General features: G+C 38.7%; 1 protein-coding gene across 1 annotated transcript; it reads left to right on the forward strand.

The window, feature by feature from the left end:
- Positions 1–17,595: 17,595 nt before the first annotated feature.
- On the forward strand, positions 17,596–20,503 carry LOC124874633 (dickkopf-related protein 3-like). The gene is made up of 4 exons (XM_047376069.1): positions 17,596–17,858; positions 17,978–18,152; positions 18,427–18,628; positions 19,616–20,503. The coding sequence occupies exons 1-4, from the start codon at positions 17,706–17,708 to the stop codon at positions 19,674–19,676; spliced, it is 591 nt and encodes a 196-aa protein (XP_047232025.1). The 5' UTR covers positions 17,596–17,705; the 3' UTR covers positions 19,677–20,503.
- The last annotated feature ends 1,330 nt before the right edge of the window (positions 20,504–21,833 follow it).

A 21,833-nucleotide genomic window follows, 5' to 3' on the forward strand; every position in this document is an offset into this window, starting at 1 on the left:
AGAGAAAGTGCTCCAGATTTGAGTAACACTTTTCTAATCAGGAAATATTTAGGTATTTCTTAAATTTGCTTTGCTCTAATCTAAAAAGTGTTTTGTGAAAGGTTCATGTCTCCCCCGTGTGGAAAAATTTTGAACCGTAACAAGATAAATGGCTTAAATTTTTTTAAGTGCTTCCCCTGTGGTTAGTTTTAAAAAATGCTTTTTAGTGGTTAGAAGAATTTTAAGGTTTTTATTCATTTTATCAATTTAAGCAGAAAATACATTACCCAGATTAACTGAGATTGATATATAGTAAAATTGTGGCTTCCTACACATTTTAATGCCAACATGTCATAAATACATACAGAATCAAATTTAAGAAGTTATCAATTCATGTATTGGCCCATTACTAAAGTATTATTACAAAAATTACCTATGAAAAAACAGACTTTTAGTAGGATGGATGGACGTAATGCCCAGACCTCACAGGTACTAGCAGGAAGCAGAAACACAAACAATGCTAGCACAGGCTCAGGTCAGACTGGCAAAGTTTCACTGGCTTGGTGATTACCACATGGGCAAAAACACTCAGGCAATGAAGGGCTGGTGGCTGGCTCCTAAATACTCCTCCCAGGTATAGACAATCAGCCAAGGATCAGGAACACCTGTGGCAGAGTCAGCAGTGGCTCCAGGAGGACCTCTGGTGGACAAGCACAGTAATAATACTCCCAAGTTCCCCCCGGATGTGGGAGGAACCAGGATGTGCAGAGAACTTAGAGTTGTAAAACCATTGTATCAAACGGGGACGGACTGATAGAGGAACAAAAGTCTTGTTCGGGGGACAGTTGCTTGGACCTGGGTCTGAAAGTAATGCTTGGGTGACCAACCTTTCGATCTCCCAAGTAAAGGAGCCGATTTTACAGCTATGTGGAAGAATGGTACCAGGACCCTCACTGGACACATCAGGCAAAAACTGACAGGACAGAGCATCAGGCTTAACTTTCTTAGTCCCAGGGGGCTAAGAGATGGTGAGGTTGAACTGAGAGAAGAATAGGGACCAACGGCACTGTTGTGGGTTCAGCCTCTTAGCTGACTGAAGATAGGAGAGGTTCTTGTGATCCGTCCAGACCAGCACCAGGTGTTCCGTGCCCTCCAGCCAGTGACGCCACTCCACCAGGGCGAGCTTGATAGCTAGGAGTTCATGATCCCCCACATCATAGTTTCTCTCGGTAGAAGACAGTCTGCGGGAATAGTAAGCACAAGATCGGAGTTTGTTATCTTCACAAGAGCGTTGTGATAGCACTGCACCTACCCCAGATTCAGAGGCATCAACCTCCAGGACAAACTGTTTGGACCGGTAAGGCTGAAGAAGGACGGGTGCTTTGGCGAACCTCTCTTTCAAAGCCATAAAGGCGGAGTTAGCTTCGGGCATCCAAGAGAAGGATACTTTGGTTGAGGTGAGGCTAGTGAGAGGGGATGTAGTGCGGCTGAAGTCCTTAAAGAAACGTGGATAAAAGTTGGCAAAACCCAGAAATCGTTGGAGCTGCTTCCTGGAGTTTTGCCGGGGTCAGAACATACAGGGGTTGGACAATTAAACTGAAGCACTTGGTTTTAGACCACAATAATTTATTAGTATGGTGTAGGGCCTCCTTTTGCAGCCAATACAGCGTCAATTCGTCTTGGGAATGACATATACAAGTCCTGCACAGTGGTCAGAGGGATTTTAAGCCATTCTTCTTGCAGGATAGTGGCCAAGTCACTACGTGATACTGGTGGAGGAAAACGTTTCCTGACTTGCTCCTCCAAAACACCCCAAAGTGACTCAATAATATTTAGATCTGGTGACTGTGCAGGCCATGGGAGATGTTCAACTTCACTTTCATGTTCATCAAACCAATCTTTCATCAGTCTTGCTGTGTGTATTGGTGCATTGTCATCCTGATACACGGCACTGCCTTCAGGATACAATGTTTGAACCATTGGATGCACATGGTCCTCAAGAATGGTTCGGTAGACCTTGGCAGTGACGCGCCCATCTAGCACAAGTACTGGGCCAAGGAAATGCCATGATATGGCAGCCCAAACCATCACTGATCCACCCCCATGCTTCACTCTGGGCATGCAACAGTCTGGATGGTACGCTTCTTTGGGGCTTCTCCACACCGTAACTCTGCCGGATGTGGGGAAAACAGTAAAGGTGGACTCATCAGAGAACAGTACATGTTTCACATTGTCCACAGCCCAAGATTTGCGCTCCTTGCACCATTGAAACCGACGTTTGGCATTGGCATGAGTGACCAAAGGTTTGGCTATAGCAGTCCGGCCATGTATATTGACCCTATGGAGCTCCCGACGGACAGTTCTGGTGGAAACAGGAGAGTTGAGGTGCACATTTAATTCTGTCGTGATTTGGGCAGCTGTGGTTTTATGTTTTTTGGATACAATCCGGGTTAGCACCCGAACATCCCTTTCAGACAGCTTCCTCTTTCGTCCACAGTTAATCCTGTTGGATGTGGTTCGTCCTTTTTGGTGGTATGCTGACATTACCCTGGATACCGTGGCTCTTGATACATCACAAAGACTTGCTGTCTTGGTCACAGATGCGCCAGCAAGACTTGCACCAACAATTTGCCCTTTTTTGAACTCTGGTATGTCACCCATAATGTTGTGTGCATTTCGATATTTTGAGCAAAACTGTGTTCTTACCCTGCTAATTGAACCTTCACACTCTGCCCTTACTGGTGCAATGTGCAATCACTGAAGACTGGGTACCAGGCTGGTCCAATTTAGCCATGAAACCTCCCACACTAAAATGACAGGTGTTTCAGTTTCATTGTCCAACCCCTGTAGCTGTCCACTTTTTAGAATGAACCCCAGAAAGGATACAGTGGATTTGTGGAATTCACACTTCTCTGCTTTAACAAGCAATCTGTTCTCAAGTAGCCGTTGCAGCACTAGGCGAACATGCTCCCGGTGCTCAGTTAGATTCCTGGAATGAGGATGTCATCAAGGTAAACAAAGACGAAAATGTTCAAAAAGTCTCGAAGGACATTATTTACCAGGGCTTGAAACACTGCATGTGCATTGCATTACCCGAAAGACATCACTAAGTATTCAAAGTGTCCCAAGGGGGTTTTAAAAGCAGTTTTCCACTCATCACCCTGTCTAATGCGCACTAAATGGTAGGCATTGCGTAGATCAAGCTTAGAAAAAACTGTTGCTCCATGAATAGGCTCAAACGCTGCAGACAAGAGTGGAAAAGGGTATTTATTTTTTACTGTGATGGCATTTAAACCCCTGTAGTCGATACACGGCTGTAAGGAACTGTCTTTCTTGCTCACAAAAAAAACAAATCCTGCTCCGAGAAGCGACGAAGAGTAACGTAGGAGACCTGCAGCCAGGGACTTGGTAATATAATCCTCTAAAGCTTGGCGTTCTGGGCGAGAAATAGGATACAACCTACTAGAGGGTAACGGAGCCCCAGGAAGCAGGTCAATGGCACAGTCATAGGGACGGTGTGGAGGAAGGGACAGAGCCTGCTGTTTGGTAAATACTCGGCACAGATCATGATGCTCAGCTGGCACTTCAGTTAGTTCACTGGGGTCTGCCTTTTCAGGAGATGCCGTTGCGGTGGTTGGGAGAACAGCGGACTACAAACAAGTAGAAAGACAGAAAGGAGACCAGGATTGAATGGTAGACTTAGTCCAATCTAAATGAGGATTATGTAGCCTCAGCCAGCTAAAACCCAGAACTATTGACGAGTGTGAGATGGGAAAGACATAAAAAGAAATTGTCTCCCGATGGTTACCTGAGAGTACTAGCAACAGTGGTCTGGTTCGATGGGTGATATGGGGCAACTCCTTCCCATCTAGTGCCGTAGCTCTTAAGGGTGTTGAAAGCTCTTCGGTTTCGATTCCCAGCTGCTCCACCAAAGTACTATCTAAGAGGTCTCGTTCACAACCGGAGTCAACAAGTGCAAAAAGATCATGTGAGGTGTTGTGCACTAAAATCTTGGCTGGAAGAACTAAGCGGGGATATGGGGGCGATGTGATTTGGTCCGTCAGACTCCCCATTTCTACTGACAGACCCGATCTTTTGGCCGAACTGGACAAAATGCCAAAAAATGCTCAGGAGAACCACAATACAGGCAGAGGTTAGCAGCTCATCTCCTCCGTTTCTCTTCAGGAGAAAGATGGGCTTGGGAGTCAGGTAATCTAGAATGCTTGTTCAATAAGAACGGTTCACAGCAGGTCTGAGTCCACACAGAGGTAGGAGCTTGGGAGGTTTAGGAACCAAACCACAGTCTAGTGGTGAATAATTCAAAGTTCACAAACTGTAGTAAGAGGTACTGGATGTCCGAGTCCAGGTATAGAGGAAACCGCCCACACCTCACAGGTACTAGCAGGAAGCAGAAAAATAAAGAATGTTAGCACAGGTTCAGGTCAGACTGGCAAAGTTTCACTGGCTTGGTGATTACCACATGGGCAAAAACACTCAGACAATGAAGGGCTGGCGGCTGGCTCCTAAATACTCCTCCCAGGTATACACAATCAGCCAAGGATCAGGAACATCTGTAGCAGAGTCAGCAGTGGCTCCAGGAGGACCTCTGGTGGACAAGCACAGTAATAATAGTCCCAAGTCCCAACAGGACGGATGGATAGATCGACGGATGGATGGGTGATTGTTCTCTCACAGCTGTATTTCTCACTTAATCAGTGCGCCCGTTCCCCATTCAGCCACCACCCTTCGCAATATTTTTACTCCTGCTCTGAACTTATCTGTCTCAGGCACATATTGTTTTTTTCTCTGAGATAAAGCCAACTGCACAGTCTTTTTATTTGCAGATTTTGTTAAGCTTTAAAAGTTTTGCAAGTCCCTTGCCTGCACACCGTCCTTCACTCTTCCTCCAACTGGCTCGTTCTTTAACAGGTAAACTTTCAAACAAGGATAACATTCAATGATGACATTTTTTAACATGCTTAAGTCCCTTTTCCTTTTTGCAACAGCAGTGAAATAGTCTTTATATGTAATCTAAGAATGTGAAGTTAAACATATGTCAGTCAGTCAGTCAGTCATTTTCTACCGCTTATTCCATAGTGGGTCGCGGGGGAGCTGGTGCCTATCTCCAGCAGTCTATGGGCGAGAGGCAGGGTACACCCTGGACAGATCGCCAGTCCATCGCAGGGCAACACACAAACAACATTTGCAATTATTCTAACATATGTTAGAGCATAATTATTATGCTCTAACATATGTTAGAGCATAATAATTAAAACTGGCCTACATTACCTGCAACTACGTTTCAGCATTTTCCACTATTGGGGGCACACAATTATTTTTTTTTGATAGGATTTCAACATCTCTTGTTAAAAAATCTGCCTGCTTGTGAATGTTAAGCTTTCAATTTCCCTGTAGAAATTTCAAGACAGTGGTACTAAAATCCCTCTCAGTTGTGTAAATTGTATTTGCTGTGAACTACTTCTAAATACAAATTATTTTAGACCTGGTGTTGAGCATTAATAGCAACAGAATTATGCACAGAGAACTAGTGTGGTGTGTGTTTTTAATCATTCAGCATGTCTCCCAATACAACAGCCTAACTCACTTTCTATTTTTAATTTTTGTCTTATATTACCTTTTTGCAACACAGCATCATGGCTCTCAGAATAAAAACATACCAGGCTCTGGCTACATTGTGCAACCCTTGTTATTCATATGCTTCCATTGTTTGTGTTGGTCTTTTCACAGAAATTCATTTTTTCCTTTATTATAAGGAAAACATAAAACACCAGCAGCTTTACCCCTTTTTCTTTGAATTTATGTCTGACATGATTATGAATCTGCCAGTGGGTGCGGATGTAGGTAGATCCCATTTTTATGAATATAGTTCTATATGTAATATGTACAGGTGCATTCAGGGTTTTTATTGATGCTATTAAAAGTTTTAAACCCAAACACACGAGTTTGGCTGGGTTTTTTTTTCTCTATGTTTCTTGGTGCTCAGTCAAGAGGTTACATTATAATACCAAAGCTCTGAAGATAAGGTGAAGGAACATTGATGAAAAGGCAAATAAAGCAAGTAACATTTTTATTTATTTTATTTAAAAATAGTCAATGATTGGGAAAACCTGCGGGGTTTGATCCAGCTGGCTGATCATGATCGAACACACACAGAACATTTATTGGATTGAACAATCCTAAATACAGCCTGTTGTTTTCTTAAAAACTTGCATGATGTTCATTTTCCTTTGCTTCAACACAAACACTTAAGAGATTTTATTGGTCTAGAAGCAGAATAAATTTCTTCCATGTAAATACTTGGAAGACTATTTGCTTTATTGTAAAAAAAAAGACATAAAAAACAGATTTGCTAAATTTATTTCTGCCTATTAACAGCTTTGCCAAAGTCAAATCGCCCTGCTGAGTCAGTAATGATGTGGCAAATCCATATAAAAAGTCTGCCTTCACAATGCCTCAAAGAAGAAAGGAAATGTAAACAGTTTTACAACATATATTCAGTGTTGTATGGACATGGCAGTGGTTAGCACTGTAGTCGTGCAAAAAGAAGGTCCCAGGTTCAAATCCCTGTCTAGGTTCTTTTGTCATGGAGTTTGCATGTTCTCCCTGTACAGGAGTGGGTTCTCTCCAGGTACTTTGGCTTCCTCCCACAGTCCACAAACATGACAATTAGGTTAATTGTTCTCTTTGAACTGTACTTAGGTATCGGAGCATATGTGTTTGCATGGTCATTGCCCTGTGTTTCTATGAGTTGCACTGCGATGGACTGGTGTCCAGGGTGTACTCTGATAGACATCAATCCACCTGGGATCCTGCATGGACAAGCAGGTATGATGGATGGGTGGATGGAGTTTAAAGTTATTAAGACACAGGATGCCAATAGATCTGGGTGCCATCAAATTTCATAACATTTTTGTGAGATTGTAACTCAACTCCTGACTAAACTTAACCGTGTCCCGACTGCAAGTTGGAGAACCAGGGGAATTCAATACTGTTGTGACCAGGCTAACTACCATTAGAACACAGGCAAGAAAGTGAAACATCTCTGTCTAGAGATGGCCTGATCTGGATGGATTTTCTGCCTTAATACAAATTTAAGATCTAAATTTATAATTTGCTGCAAATAGCTGCAGTTTCTTTAAACCAGAGTCTTGCTCTTGCTAACTTCTTACTGTTTTCATACAAAGAATGCTGAAGAGCTAGGTTAATGTAAGCATGTTGACTCTCAGTTTTAACATGACTCATCATTGGTAACTTGGCTCATAACGTTTCACTGTGGTACCAGTTAATTGTGTTCAGACAAATTCTACAGAAAACTCTTGTCTGTTCCAAAAACTGTGTGTCTCTGTGTTGCCCTGCGATGGACTGGCAACCTATCCAGGGTGTACCCTGCCTCTTGCCCATAGACTGCTGGAGATAAGGACCAGCTCCCCTGTGGTCCTGCATGGAAGAAGCAGGTATAGAAAATGGATGTAGTAATCTTGCCTTGTTTAATTCATGAATAGTTTGTATGGACTTCGGTACTTTAGACACATCATCGCATGCTTACATGTAACTACACATTTTAAAATGATTCCCTTTCACGTTATTCAGGGAGCTCCAGCTCAATTTGGCCCTTTGCCAATGTATACCTTCATTTTATACCCTTAGATTAGCAATTAGTTAATGTTCTATTTTTTTACCCATAAAAATTACAAATGTTTACCCATGCTCTTACATGATTCATTGTGTGTTTGTTTATTATTTTCTTCAGTATTTTCATGGATCATGGCTAAAAATAGTCATACATATCTCAAATCTCATTTCAGGGAAACTGTGGCACATTTGGAAGGGTAATTACCTTGCAAGCCAAATGCTGTGGGGTTGATTTCACTTTCCTCCTGTCACATATCAGTGTCCCTGGGCAAGGCATTTAACCCCAAGTTGCCTACTTCTCTGTGTATCATTGTATGAATGTTAGTGCGACTGGGTGAATGTGGCTCTAAAGTGCTATGAATGCTTGTTATGACTAAAAAAGCACTATATAAATTCAGTCCATCTACTAATAGATTGGTTGTTTTTTATTCTTTTGTTTTTTTAAATGGGGCGAATTCGCTTCAATATTGGACCCATCATACTTGGGCTGAGGCCACCAATTAATCTACTGATCCAAACATATGAACTTCTTTGGTGGAAGAAGTATTTTGACTGATCTTTGCTCTGGAAGTTTCAGCTTTGTATTTCCGTCTACTTACATTTACTTTGGTTCTTCCTTCCCTTTCACCAATTGATTTGTGTAAAATAGGACTAATTATAACTAATCATGAAACTTAATAACTCTTAAGTAATCTAATGCTGGTTGGTATAATTTACTCTGATTTTATAACATCATTCCCCTACAGAGGACAATGACCATATAATGGAAAATTACTTGAAATTATTGGTTGACAAAGTGAGAACAAATTTTTTGAGAGAACTGACAAGTGATCTATACAAAATATCCCACGGATGAATGCATCATACACTGTAAAAAAGTTTAATACAAATTGACCAACACTGCAAAGTTACAAAATGGCAAAGAACAGAATTAATATCACCTGTAATATACAGTTTTAAGGAAATAATATAGTTTAGTTTCTCTAACTCTCTGTTGCCATAGTGCATGCAAATACTTACCTTTAAAGAAAATAAAAAACTAATACACATTTTCTTTAAGCCATGGATATGAAACTGTTTGTTCACAGGTAGACTACTAAATCGTAATTGGATGGAATGAAGTGGCAATGCGTGGTTGTGAAATGCAGGTAAAGCAAATTGACCCTGAGCCTTCAAAACAGAAGCTGATTACAAACAGAAATAGAAGAAATGACCTAAAAGACCAAGATAAGTTGGTTCTACAAGCTATTAAATGATAAGGCATACTTTCTTTTTCCCACCATTGTACGCCCTGACATATTTATTTAATCACATCTTACTAAATTTAACTACATTTTAAGCAGAATGTTTTTGGGGAACAAATGTGTTTAAATCATGAACACTTGGCCCTAATGGGTGTTTATACACAACAGATCTGTTTGTCCAATCCATATTTGGATATGAACCCTTGCAGAATTGGTTATAATAGAACTCTAAGTTCATGTGGTAAATGAAATATGTACTTCATAATATTTACAAAGAATATGTTGTTTGCACTTTTTGGAAAGAGATGATAGCACTGTCTTCAAATGAGGAAAAATCCATTGGAAGAGAGTTCAGTGAATTTGGCATGAAAACAATTACCCATGGAGACCTCAATGCTTTTGAAAAACAACTAATTTGCCATCACTGTGTGAATTATGGTGCTGAGGTGTAATGCTGATTAGAAAAATGTGATCATATGGTCTTGATTGAACAATGATGTTGGGATTCCCTGGTACTCTAAGGTTAATGATGCTTAGGAAAGAATCCCCCTAATTCTAAACTGATGCTGTTTTTGGTGTCTGCGAAGCCTGCAGAACATTTCTTGAGAAACAGTTACAGTGATCGATTTGATGACTCAGTCCCAGTGACCCTTGTTCCCGATTCTACTCATGGCTTCTGCTTTGTTAGACCCGTTAAACAATAGCACAAGAGGAAACAGATCTGGTTCTCATTAGTGACAGAGTCAAAATCTTCTTTTTCCATTTGGAAACGGGTTAGAAATCTTGAATTAAGTCTTACCAGAAACACAGTTCAAACAGCTCACACCAAAATGACACTAATCCGTCACTTGTTTTAGTCTAGTTTTAACAAAATTTGTGTATGTTTTAGTATTTTTACTGAACAAAGAATTTATTGCAGCTCTTAAGCTCTGTAAAGCAGCAATGTAAAGAGCCTGAATCTCAACATGCTGTGTTAACAGCTGTAGCACAAACTATAAAGACTGAGCATTTTATGAGAGTTTGGTGCCTTAATTTGCATTTAAATGCAGAATACTGAGAACAATTTAAGGGTAACAAACACATCACCCTTTAAATGTCTACTTCATATCACTGTTTTCTGTTGAGTCTAAGAGGGAGTCATTATTCTCTTGTCGAAATTGTCATTTTCTTTAAGTCTTAAGATTTAATGGCTTCTTTTATCCACAGTTCACAAAATTTAATTATGAACAATGTCTGTTAAAGTGCAGCACCATCTTCCTTGTAATGACCATTTATAGTCCCTCAATTTGGGATTGTCAATTATGCCTAGATAGCCCTAAGTACAGGTGAGAACATACTGAAGATGGATTGTGGATAACTTGGCTCGGTTTACATTCAGACATATCTAGTCTACTTATTCTCTGAGATGCCTTTTGCAAATTAGGCACTGCTGCTGACTAAGAACTTAGATCTTGCTATTGCAGTCTCGGGTAAGAGAACTAATTTCGTTGTTGTTGTGGATTATGTACAGGCCTTAAAAGTCTTTCAATTAGCTCTTTGCTGAAATACTTATCAATATAAAACACCCCTCTGTCAGGGTACACTGGAATATCTGGATACTTAGTGGATTATTTTTCTTCTAGCAGTAGTACTAGAAGTAATAGTAATAGACTCAATGCAGCGTGACATCACTAATACCAGCTGCACCGTTTGGTTTCACAGTAGTTGACAAAAGAAGGCCACTACAGATTGTACACTATGAATGAGCAGAGCATGAAAATCATGAAAAAAAATCTGAGAGCTAAATATAAAAAGCAGAAATCCTGAAAATTTATTGTGCAGATGAATACACACTGAAGCTTATTTAGAGGTCATTTTTTTCCTGAAGAAAGAAAAAAATTATAACTAGGTTGGTAGAAATCTATTCAGTTGGACCCCTCTAAGATCCTTTTCATGAGCATTTGATGCTTTAAAATAAAACAGCTAATGTATATTCTCCTGCAGTCAGCTATGTGTCACTACATAACCTAGACAGCAAGCTAAACAAATGGTCCAGGAGTCTGAAGAGTTTTCAAGCTGTTTACTTGAACCACATTTTGTGAAACTGAAAGAAATACAAAAAAGAAAAAAAAAAAAAATATATATATATATATATATATATATATATATATATATATATATATATATATCTATAGTGCTCTCATTCTTGGAAATATTACATTTACAGTATTTGTGCAGACTTACCAATACTCTCACTAGGTACTTAGCTTAAAACTATTCCATTAAAGGTTAAACATAGATAACTACAGTGGCTTGTAAAGGTATTCATACCCCTTAAACCTTTCCACATATTGTCACATTTCAACCACAAACATAAATATATTTTATTGGAATTTTATGTGAAAGACCAACATAAAGTGGTATACAATTGTGAAGTGGAAAGAAAATTATACATCATTTCAAACATTTTGTACAAGTAAAAAACTGGAAAGTGCAGTGCAAAGGTATTCAGCCCCCTTTACTCTGAGTGCAACCAATTCTTTTAGAAGTTGCCTGATGATTGCTAATGACTAAATAGAGTCCACCTTAGTGTAATCTAATCTCAGTACAAAAACAGCTGCTCCGTGACCTCAGAGGTTGGTTGAGAGAATATTGGGGAGCAAACAGCATCAAGAAGTTCAAAGAACACACCAGCAGGTCAGGGATACAGTTGTGAAGACGTTTAAAGCAGGCTTAGGCTATAAAAAGATTGCCTGTTCAATCCATCATCCGGAAATGGAAAGAGTATGGTACAACTGTAAACCTACCAAGACAAGGCTGTCCACCTAAACTTACAGGGCAAACAAGGAGAGCACTTATCAGAGATGCAGCCAAGGGGTCCATGGTGACTCTGGATGAACAGCAGAGATCCATAACTCAGGTGGGGGAGTCTCTCCACAGGAAAACTATTAGTCGTGCACTGCACAAATGTGGTCTTTATGGTAGAGTGGCAAGAAGAAAGCCATTGTTCAAAGAAAACTATAAGAAGTCCTGTTTGCAGTTTCCCAGAAGCCATGTTGGGGACACAGCAAACATGTGGAAGAATGTGCTTTGGTCAGACGAGACCAAAATTGAACTTTTTGGCCAAAATGCAAAACGCTATGTGTGGCAGAGAACTAACACTGCACATCACTCTGAACACACCATCCCCACTGTTAAATATGGTGGTGGCAGCATCATGCTCTGGGTGTTTCTCTTCAGCAGGGACAGTGAAACTGGTCAGAGTTGATGGGACGATGGATGGAGGCAAATACAGGGCAATCTTGGAAGAAAACCTGTTGGAGTCTGCAGAAGACTTGAGACTGGGGCAGAGATTCACCTTCAAGCAGGACAACCCTAAACATAAAGCCAGGCCTACAATGGAATAGTTTAAAACAAAACATATTCATGTGTTAGAATGGCCCAGTCAAAGTCCAGATCTAAACCCAATCAAGAATCTATGGCAAGATGTAAAAAATGCTGTTTACAAACGCTCTCCATCTAATCTGACTGAGCTTGAGCTGTTTTGCAAAGAAGAATGGGCAAAAATCACAGTCACTAGATGTATGAAGCTGGTAGAGACATACCCTAAGTCAAGTTAGGGCCTAACTTCACTTGCAGCTGTAATTGCAGCAAAAGGTGGTTCTACACAGTATTGACTCATGGGGTTGAATACTTTTGCACAATGACCTTTTCAGTATTTTATTTGTAAAAAAGAAAAAGAGAAATCCTGTATAGTTTTCATTCCACTTCACAATTGCATACCACTTTGTGTTGGTCTTTCACATAACATTCCAATAAAATATACTTATGTTCGTGGCTGTAATGTGACAATATGTGGAAATGTTCAAGGGATATAAATACTTTTACAAGCCACTGTATTCAGTTATATTTAAAGTTGTACTGTTCAGTTTCGCAACATATCATAACACATGTTCAACATTTAGCAACATACCTTAAATACAAAGACGTCTGAAACTAAAATATTAAGCTGCAAAAGACACAGATAGTCCTGTATCAAGCAAGCACAACGAGCAACTCGACTAGCATGTTTCATTGTCTTCCTCCAAGTGCAAACTGAGACTAGAATCACTTGGCCTCAACAATGATACCGAATGCGGCCACTAGATGGAAGTGTTTTAACACAAAAACAGGAAACTACTTACCACAAACCAAATAAGAATATTTGTCACAAATCTAGAGAGAGAATATATTTGTTCTGAGTGAAAATGAGTATAAAGTACGGGAGCTTGTCTGCTTTGAAAGAATCCTGTTGCGTTGCAGCGAGAAGGTCCTGGGTTCAACGATCGTCCAGGGGTCTTTCCACATGGAGTTTGCATGTTCTCCCCATGCAAGCGTGGGCTCTCTCCGGGTACTCCACCTTCCTCTCACAGTCCAAAAACATGACTGTTAGGTTAATTGATCTCTCTAAATTGCCCTTAGGTATAAATGGGTGTGTGCATAGTTGTTTGTCCTGTGTGTCTCTGTGTTGCCCTGCGATGGACTGGCGAACAGTTCAGGGTTTATCCCGCCTCTCGCCAGTAGACCACTGGAGATAGGTACCAGTTCCCCCTTTACGGAAGATGGGAGTATAGAAAATGGATGGATGGATGGATGGATGGATGGATGGATGGATGGATGGACATCCAAATGCAAAACCTGTGTCCACTTGCTGACCGTATGTACCAACCACTTATTAAGGACTGCATATATATCGTGAACAAAGAATAGTTACTTTATCGCCATATTAAAAGCATCACTTTCTAGTTTTGTTTTAATTTTCTTCCTTAATGCTGACATTACTGTCCTGTGTTCTAATTTCTGACAACCAGTTCAGTACACGTGCAGAATTTCGGAAAGTAAATATAAATATGCAATGGGTCTATATTATTTATGCTTTAGAAAAACTGAGCAATGATACTGTCTCCAATGTAATAAACTTATATCCTGTAATAATAATTAATTAATATTTTCAACATATATGACCAAATTCATAAAAATATGAATAAATGTGATGTATTTGAGCACAATATTTGTGAAACAATGACAATACTGTTTGAAAGGGTTTATTGAGAGAATTTAAAAGTTGCTACAACATATTTATTTGTATTATAATATATCTATTTCACACCCTTTCAGTGGTATTGTGGAAAGTTAATCAAAAACATTACCTGTACATTTTGCCTGTTCATGCCAAGCTGCAGGTGGTCTTCCAGTTGTTTTTGTTAGAGCCTGTTAGAAACATGGGGTTTTCTGACCTCAAGGAGATTTATCGGAAGAACACTTAAGAACAAGAGCCCATAAGTTGCTTTAGTATAAAGTACTCTCTGTTTAAAAATATTTGAATGTAACTGCAACCATTCTTATTTGTAGTTTGAAATATTCATATATACTTGGTACAGTGTGTTGACTGTGAGGAAATTCTGGAGCTAACAAATTAATCTCTGAACAACTCTTGATCCTCCAGGCATTCTCCGATGTTTATGAGCCAAAACAGTTTCTGATAAAACAAACTGACAGATACTAATCCTAATCTAATTTTAAAGATGTGAAATAATTTTTTGAGTTTGTTTAATGTTCAATTAGCAATCATTTACCAAATTTACATATGGTTTTGGCAAAGCTGACTTAATTTTATTTATCCCTTACTTCTGAGTAACAAATTACTTTTTTTGCAGAAATTGTAAAAATAAATATTTTGCATATTTTCCCCATCACTGAACAACTTCAACATCCTACAAACATCTGTGCATACCTGTACATATGAACAAAAATGGCCGCAATTCAAATACAGTCCCAGTGGCATTTTCGGAGTTCAGCTGTTATAAAATATAGTTTATATAAAGGAAGACAACTGGATAGAATAAAACACCGGTAAGGTGAGTTACAAATGCTAGACAATGGCATCGGCACTATGCTAATTTGTTAATGATGCAGTCAATAGCTAAATAAATGTTTTTTAAACTTTATCTTAGACAAAATATGATACATGTGACTTTATGCTGGAACTATGAACATAAATAGCTTCATATGTACCTGGCTGAACTGAATTGAGAACTGGTTCTTGTTAAGGGTGAACTGGGTCACTCAATACAATGTCTCCATCCTTTTGCAACCTGATAGTGTTTGGTAATTGTAAGTTGTTGAGAGATGTGGGGGGTAATGGTCCATTACAATGACAATATATCAGCTTACCTAATTGTTTCTGTTAGTCCTTAAATGCAACACTCAGCAATGGTGATTCTGATGGTTTGCACATTCATTACGAGTGTCATTAGCAGAGTCCTTAACACTGGGAGAAAATACTTTCCACTCATTGGAGACCCTTATCTCTTGTTGGCATCTAGAAAACAAAGCAGGATTTCTTCTTGTAAATACTGTCGTTCAACAAAAATGTGTTTGTAAGAACATGTTAAGTAAAAATAGTGTTATTTACATTGTGGTGCAGCGAAACACTGGGCTGATACTCCTACTTTCCTTACAGTGTGAGTAAATACTCAATACACTTTAGATAACTGTGTAATCTTGCCCCACATGTATTTGCATACACCAATCCTTGCTATTGTCCACATAACAGACCACCAATTAAGCTATTAGTTTTTTTTCTTTGGAACTACAGCTAAGACATTAATGTCTGCATCTGATATGTCCTGTCTGGCACTAAGAGCATTTTAATTCAAAACGAAATTGTGTGAAAACACTGAATACAATTATTCAGGTAGAGTTCTAATCAAGGTCTACGGATCACACTTGGTAAAAATACACAATAAAATACAAGTGACACCTTCCATACAGGCACTGCAATTCCCAAATAAAAACTACTATGCGGGAAAAAAATCAAAGCCAAAGCTGTTTGTAGCAGAGAGTAATATAATATGCAGAACCATAGTATTCAGAATAACATTTCTAAACATACAAAATGTCTAACCTTGGAGATGATTGACTACAGCAGGAGGATTTTTTTACATGTATTATAGATCTGGATAGCATATTGATTCCATATTTAATTCAATATGTAGGTTTTAAATTTCAAAATGGACTCAATAAAGTAAAATGTTGCCCACTGTTGCTCTGGAAGATAGTCCTGGTTTAAGAAATTATAAAAGCTTATGGTATGGATGGATCTGACCTCTTATACACCAAACCAAAGTCAAGAACATGTGTCGACAAATACCGCAAGTCAAAGTCCACAGCTCTCGCATCCATCCATCCATCCATCCATCCATCCATCCATCCATCCATCCATCCATCCATCCTCAAACCTGGCTTATCTTTGCAGGGTTACAGGAGGGGAGGTGCCTATTTCTTGCAGTCATTGTGCAGGAGGCAGGGTACACCATGGACAGGTCCCTGGTTCATCACAGGGCAGCACAAAGACATACAGGACAAATAGACATGCACACACACACACTAATATCTAATTGCAATTTAGAGTAACCAGTTATGTTTTTCGACTGGGGGAGGAAGCACTTGGAGAGACCCCACAAATGCACAAGGAGAACAAACTTCACAGAGAAAGACCACAGGCCTTGATATTATTTTTTTACCAACTGGCATTATAATCTGGTCTGACTGTATTTTATTACAACTAGGATTGGACTATAGTGCATGTAATTGAACTTGAATCTGTGTATGTGACTGAATTGACTCAATGAAATATTGCTGTGCATAAATCGAATTATTTTGTCTTGCAAAGTGCCTTGGTTTGTCATTTGTTGTGAATTGGTTTCATATAAATAAAATAAGTTAAACTGAAATGTTATTTTTTATTTGAGAGGTCAGGTGTGGGGAATTATTATGTTTTTTTCTGTAACAAGATGAAAAGTATAAAATTAAAACATTGAGAAAAGAAAGTGTCATAATGGACTCACCTAAGTTCCTGTTTATAAGGATCTCCAAAAAGGTAGACTATTTAAACACCAGAAGTTACAGAAAATGACTCATTTTAAAAGTTTTAGAAAAGGGAAAAAACAAGTGACCATTTAGATGATTTTGTGATATATTGAATCACAAAATCACGTGTGAAAATAGGAAAAACTAAGCGTGATTAAAGAAAAGGAATAAAGAAAAGTATTTCTTCCTCCATTGCAAAGATCATTAGTTTTCCTTGAATGTCTCCTGAAAGATTAGAGTTGTATCTCTGACTTCACTCCTGTTGGAGAAAAATGTGCAGAAATAAACCTTTGTTTTCCTCAGCACTCAGTGTCTTTCTGCCTGTGACAACTAATGGCTCATGGTAATTACTCTTAATGAGATCATGGGTTTGTCTACTGAGTGTGTTTTTCTAAATTGCTCTCAGCGAGGGGTCCGAAGCAGGATAGGGTAGGGGGGGACATGACAGTAAAGGTCGGGGCCAGGACTGTTTGCTTAGTGTTTTGGGGCCAGGACCTTTAGTGGCAGTACTTGTCACTCAGTGAGCAGTGAAACATGTCATGCATTTGTCATCTTTTGTCCTTCTTGTTTGTCTGGCTGAGATAACAACACAGAGTTGATGCTTGTCTTGGTTCTATTGTCAAAAACTGTTGGTAATTCCCCATCTCCCCTCATTGACTGCAGAGGCCTGCAGGGGGTAGCTCGGGCAATTTAGTTAATCCATTAAAAACTAATTGTCTCCTCCTACCCTGATGCTTGGACAAACAGTGTGGTGAGGGGGAGATCAAGCCTTGTTGACCTATAAAAGTTGTACTGCTAGAGGAGCCAGCCAGTGTAACTGCATGGATCTCCTCAGTCCTCACTGTATAAATTGGGACCATTTTTTCTCTTTTTCTCATTCTGAGGCACCCCTTTTGGAAGTTTCTCTCACTCTTGGTTTAACATTAGTCCATCTTTGAAATGTTGGGGAAACTGTGCCCAGTTCTCCTGTTTTTGTGCTTCTCTGGTACTGATGCTCGTATATGGGCCTGGATGCTCAACATGCCTCACAGCCCTCCCAAAGAAGGAGCTAAAACACTTAAAGAGAGGGCACCATTGGCCAAAGCGCTCACAGTAAGAATCTGCATGCTTGCTTTTAAGTGACTCTAACCTTTGTTTTAATGTGTAACAGGAGTTCTGGGTTACAGTGTTTGAACAGAAAACGTTTTAAAATTATTTTATTTTGTCTGCAGGCTGTGTGCGACAGTGATAGAGCTTGTGAACGTGGTTTTTCGTGTGATCGTCACTTCGGTCTTTGTGTGCCTTTACGCGGAGAGGGCCAGTACTGTAGGAGGGATGCTCAGTGTGTCCGCGGACTCACCTGCATGTTTGGGAAGTGTCACCGCAGCATTCCCAATGGACAAGAAGGTAAACATATATACGCTCAATTTTAAAACCAAATCTGAATTAGTCTCATGATTCCAATGCAGTCTGAAAAGCATGCAATTTGATTTAAGTATTTTCCATACTTCTGTAAAAATATTTGTATTTCCACATTTCCACATCATTCCATAATGAACATTAGTTATTTCTATTTTGAAATGAACATAAAGCACTGCAAACTCAACTGAAAATATAAGGAGTTTCTAAATTCCAAATGTGAGGAAACCTGCAGTTTAACCCCTGTTTTTTTTTAAATAAGGCTCCAGGTGTAAAGCTGACAAAGACTGTGGGGCTTCGATGTGTTGCGCTAGACATCATGGTGAGATGGTGTGCAAAAAGCGGCTAGTTCGTGATGAGAGTTGTTATGTTCCTGATGGCGGCCTGGCATTCAGCATCAACCAGATCTGCCCGTGTGAGGAAGGTCTGCTGTGTCGTGAAAACAGCACACAGCCCAGCAGGGAGTAAGTAATTCAGTTTGAGCTGAGATGGTTCCTTCAACAAACAGATAATCACATAAAATGTCAAAAATTTGTTTCACACAAGTTCAGAAAATGTAAATGTTTTTTTTTTTTTTTTATCCAAGGACATTACAATTTCCAAATCTTAATTTTTGCTATTTTTATGTCACAAAGACAAACTAAAATATTTTCTTAAATATTTGATATTAAGTTTTTATTTAAAACAGTAACACAAAACAGATTACTGAGGCCCCATCCAAAGGGAGCTTGGGTGTATCGGTGAAGGTATTTTGATCCGGCATTTTAGGAGACCAAGAACGCACATTTTTTTAAACTTGATCACGGAGTGGAAATATAGCAAAATGTCATAGCTACAACAACGCATTGCTGTGTTTACCTCAAATGAGGTGTTTGCATATGCCCAGTGTTTTTTGTCCACTGTTTTTCTGAGTGTTTCTGTGACAGTCTCATGGGGCCAAAAATGTATCCGGTATACATACTACAGCGTTTTCAGTGGTGCTGCCTACGCTCGTTTGAGCACACATTTTTTCTTAATCGCTTTTGTCACGATACAGTGGACTAGGCCTAAACGACTAAAATAAAAAATGTATTTCAGTTTAGAAAGAGCACTTCTAATCAACATACTTTAAAATGTTCAAAACAGTCGTTTTGGAATAAGAGAAAAATGTATGCCCTGCGATGGATTGGCAACCTGTCCAGGGTTTCCCCTGCCTCTCGCCCCTAGTCTGCTGGAGATAGGCAAAAGCTCCCCAATGACCCACTTTGGAATAAGCGGAATAGAAGATGAATGAATGAATGAGAAGATTTATGGTATACATGAAAACAGTTTTTATACTGTTCATTAGATTTACACATTTTTTCAATCATGCATTAAGCACAAAAAATTAGTGTGATCCATAATACATTCAATATATTTGTTTGAAAAAAAAAGGTTTTCTAAAACATAACTTATTGTTTCTTGTCTTTCAGGAGGGACATTATTTACCAACCAGAATGGACAAGCTGGACCTGCCAAGTGCGCATACTTTAACAAAGGATCTCAAGACTAAAGCTATTTATTATGTAAATATCATGTATAGAATAAATGTTTGTGTTTCCATACATGCTGTCCTAAAATGTACTGTTAGACTCCTACACTAACACTGTTTTTTATTTAATGTTGTGAATATTTTCAAAACCACTACTCTGCTGCATGTAATGAGTTGAACAAAGCTTCAGTTCCATAAAATATCTTCTTCATGTATTTAGTGATGTTTCATTGTACCTAATATCTAATACCCTAAATGCCTCTTAACCTTTTAAAATAAAGAAAGGTAAGCCTCTTCAAAATTTTAAGTGTTTAATCACAAGTCCAAACTAAGTGGGTGAATAATACTAAAATATTTACAGGTAGATGTGCTTTCTTCAGTTCATTTAGTGTTAAATTGATAATCATTTAAAGAAACTGGCTTTCTAAAACTGATTATTTTACTTTAGATTCACATCATAGGCACTTTTTTTTGTTGTTATTCACATCCTCATGTTTTTCACATTTTGTACCATTAAAAATACAAACTTTACTGTATTTTATTGGGATTTTATGAGGGAGGCCAGCCAAAGCGCAAACAACCCTTAAATTCTGTCTTTATGGGGAAAAAAAAAAAAAAATCAAACAACCAAAATGTGAGGGAACAACAAAATTTAAGTAGAAAAAATGATTATTGCACAACTATTTACTGTTTTATTATGGGAGCTCTTAAGAACCAAAATGTGGCCCCAGAGCTGTAGGTTTCCGACCCCTGTCTGTATAGTATACTGAAGTGTAGGTAAAATGATGGTTTTCAAAAAATGTTTTGTAAAAAAACAAAAAACTGCAAAGTGTGGTATGAATTTGCAATCACACCCCCCCCCCCCCCCCCCCCAATAGAAGATATTGTGTGGAAGCACCTCTCTCTGTAATTACAGCTGCAAGTATATGGGTTATGTCTTTACCAGATTTACACATCGACAGATGAAAAAAGGGAGGCTTTGGTGAACCAGACCAGACCTGCAGGCTCTAGAGCCACATGTGGCACTGATTAACTTTGGACAAATTACTGCAGTATCTGCATAGGATTTCAACATTTTTGTTCTTGTTTTATAAATGTGGAATGCTCCAGTCAAAAAAAAAAAAATTTAATTCTCTCTTTGTAAAAGTTAGATTTTGTTTCTTTTTAAAACCAAAATATAAAAATAAAACCTATTTCTTAAATGCAAATTTAAAAATAAAAATATGGCTCTATAACCATAAAATAAACAAGCTTTCAGGATTCTGTATAATCATATATAATGAGTTACCTTTTTTAAAGGTTCTTGTTGGTTTTCTGGTTTGAGAAAAAAAAATTATTTTGTAGGAATGAGGGTAAAAATGGCTCTTTGGAGTAAAAGGTTTGCTGATTCCTAGACTAGATCTTTCTAATTCCTAAACAGCAATTTCTGTTTAAAATTTCCCACAGCATGACACTGTCACCACTATGTTTCATGGTGGGGTTCGTCTGTTCAGAGTGTTATCCTTTTTCACACAAACTTTGTTGGAGGTCAAATAGTTATGTTTTTGTCTCGTTGGACCTTCTGTAAAATGTTTGCCATTTGCTTACTGCAAACAACTTATTTGGGCCTTCATTCAACAATTTTGCTACGCTAGATTTAGGCTAGATTTGTGCGGTACACCAGCAACAGTTGTCCTGTCAACAGATTCTCCCACCTGAGTTGCGGAGGTCTGCCGCTTCTCCAGATCTACCATGGGCCTCTTCTTTGCTCCCCTGATTAATGCCCTTCTGGCCCTCAGTGTAGTTGGATAGCCAAGCCTTGGTAGTTTTACAGCTGTGTCATACTTTTCCGTTTTCAGATGTGGGCTGAACAATGCTTTACACTTATCCACAACTACAAAAACAGAATGAAGTTTCAGTGGAACTTGGTTGTCTTTTGTAGTCTATATATAAGGCCTGCAAAACAAAAAAACATTGCAAAAATGCAAACCAACAGAAGAACATGCAGTAGTGCAGCATAGAGATAAAGAAACGCAAACCATATTTTAACATAAAGACATAATTTGTTGAAATTTGAAGACAAAAGTTTTACTCATTTTGTCTTTTTTAACCATTTTTGAACATTGTCATCCACACTTAATTACTAAAATATTTTTTTTCAGAGGTTCTATCATATTTTG

This window comes from Girardinichthys multiradiatus, chromosome 10, assembly GCF_021462225.1.
Source record: "Girardinichthys multiradiatus isolate DD_20200921_A chromosome 10, DD_fGirMul_XY1, whole genome shotgun sequence".
In the NCBI taxonomy this organism is placed as follows: domain Eukaryota; kingdom Metazoa; phylum Chordata; class Actinopteri; order Cyprinodontiformes; family Goodeidae; genus Girardinichthys; species Girardinichthys multiradiatus.

Bases quoted from the DNA above. Each gene is read 5' to 3' on its own strand.
- LOC124874633 (XM_047376069.1), top strand. From the start codon at position 17,706: ATGTTGGGGAAACTGTGCCCAGTTCTCCTGTTTTTGTGCTTCTCTGGT. The intron at 18,153-18,426 runs GTAAACATATAT...TTTTTAAATAAG, and splicing joins CATTCCCAATGGACAAGAAG to GCTCCAGGTGTAAAGCTGAC. The intron at 18,629-19,615 runs GTAAGTAATTCA...CTTGTCTTTCAG, and splicing joins AGCACACAGCCCAGCAGGGA to GAGGGACATTATTTACCAAC.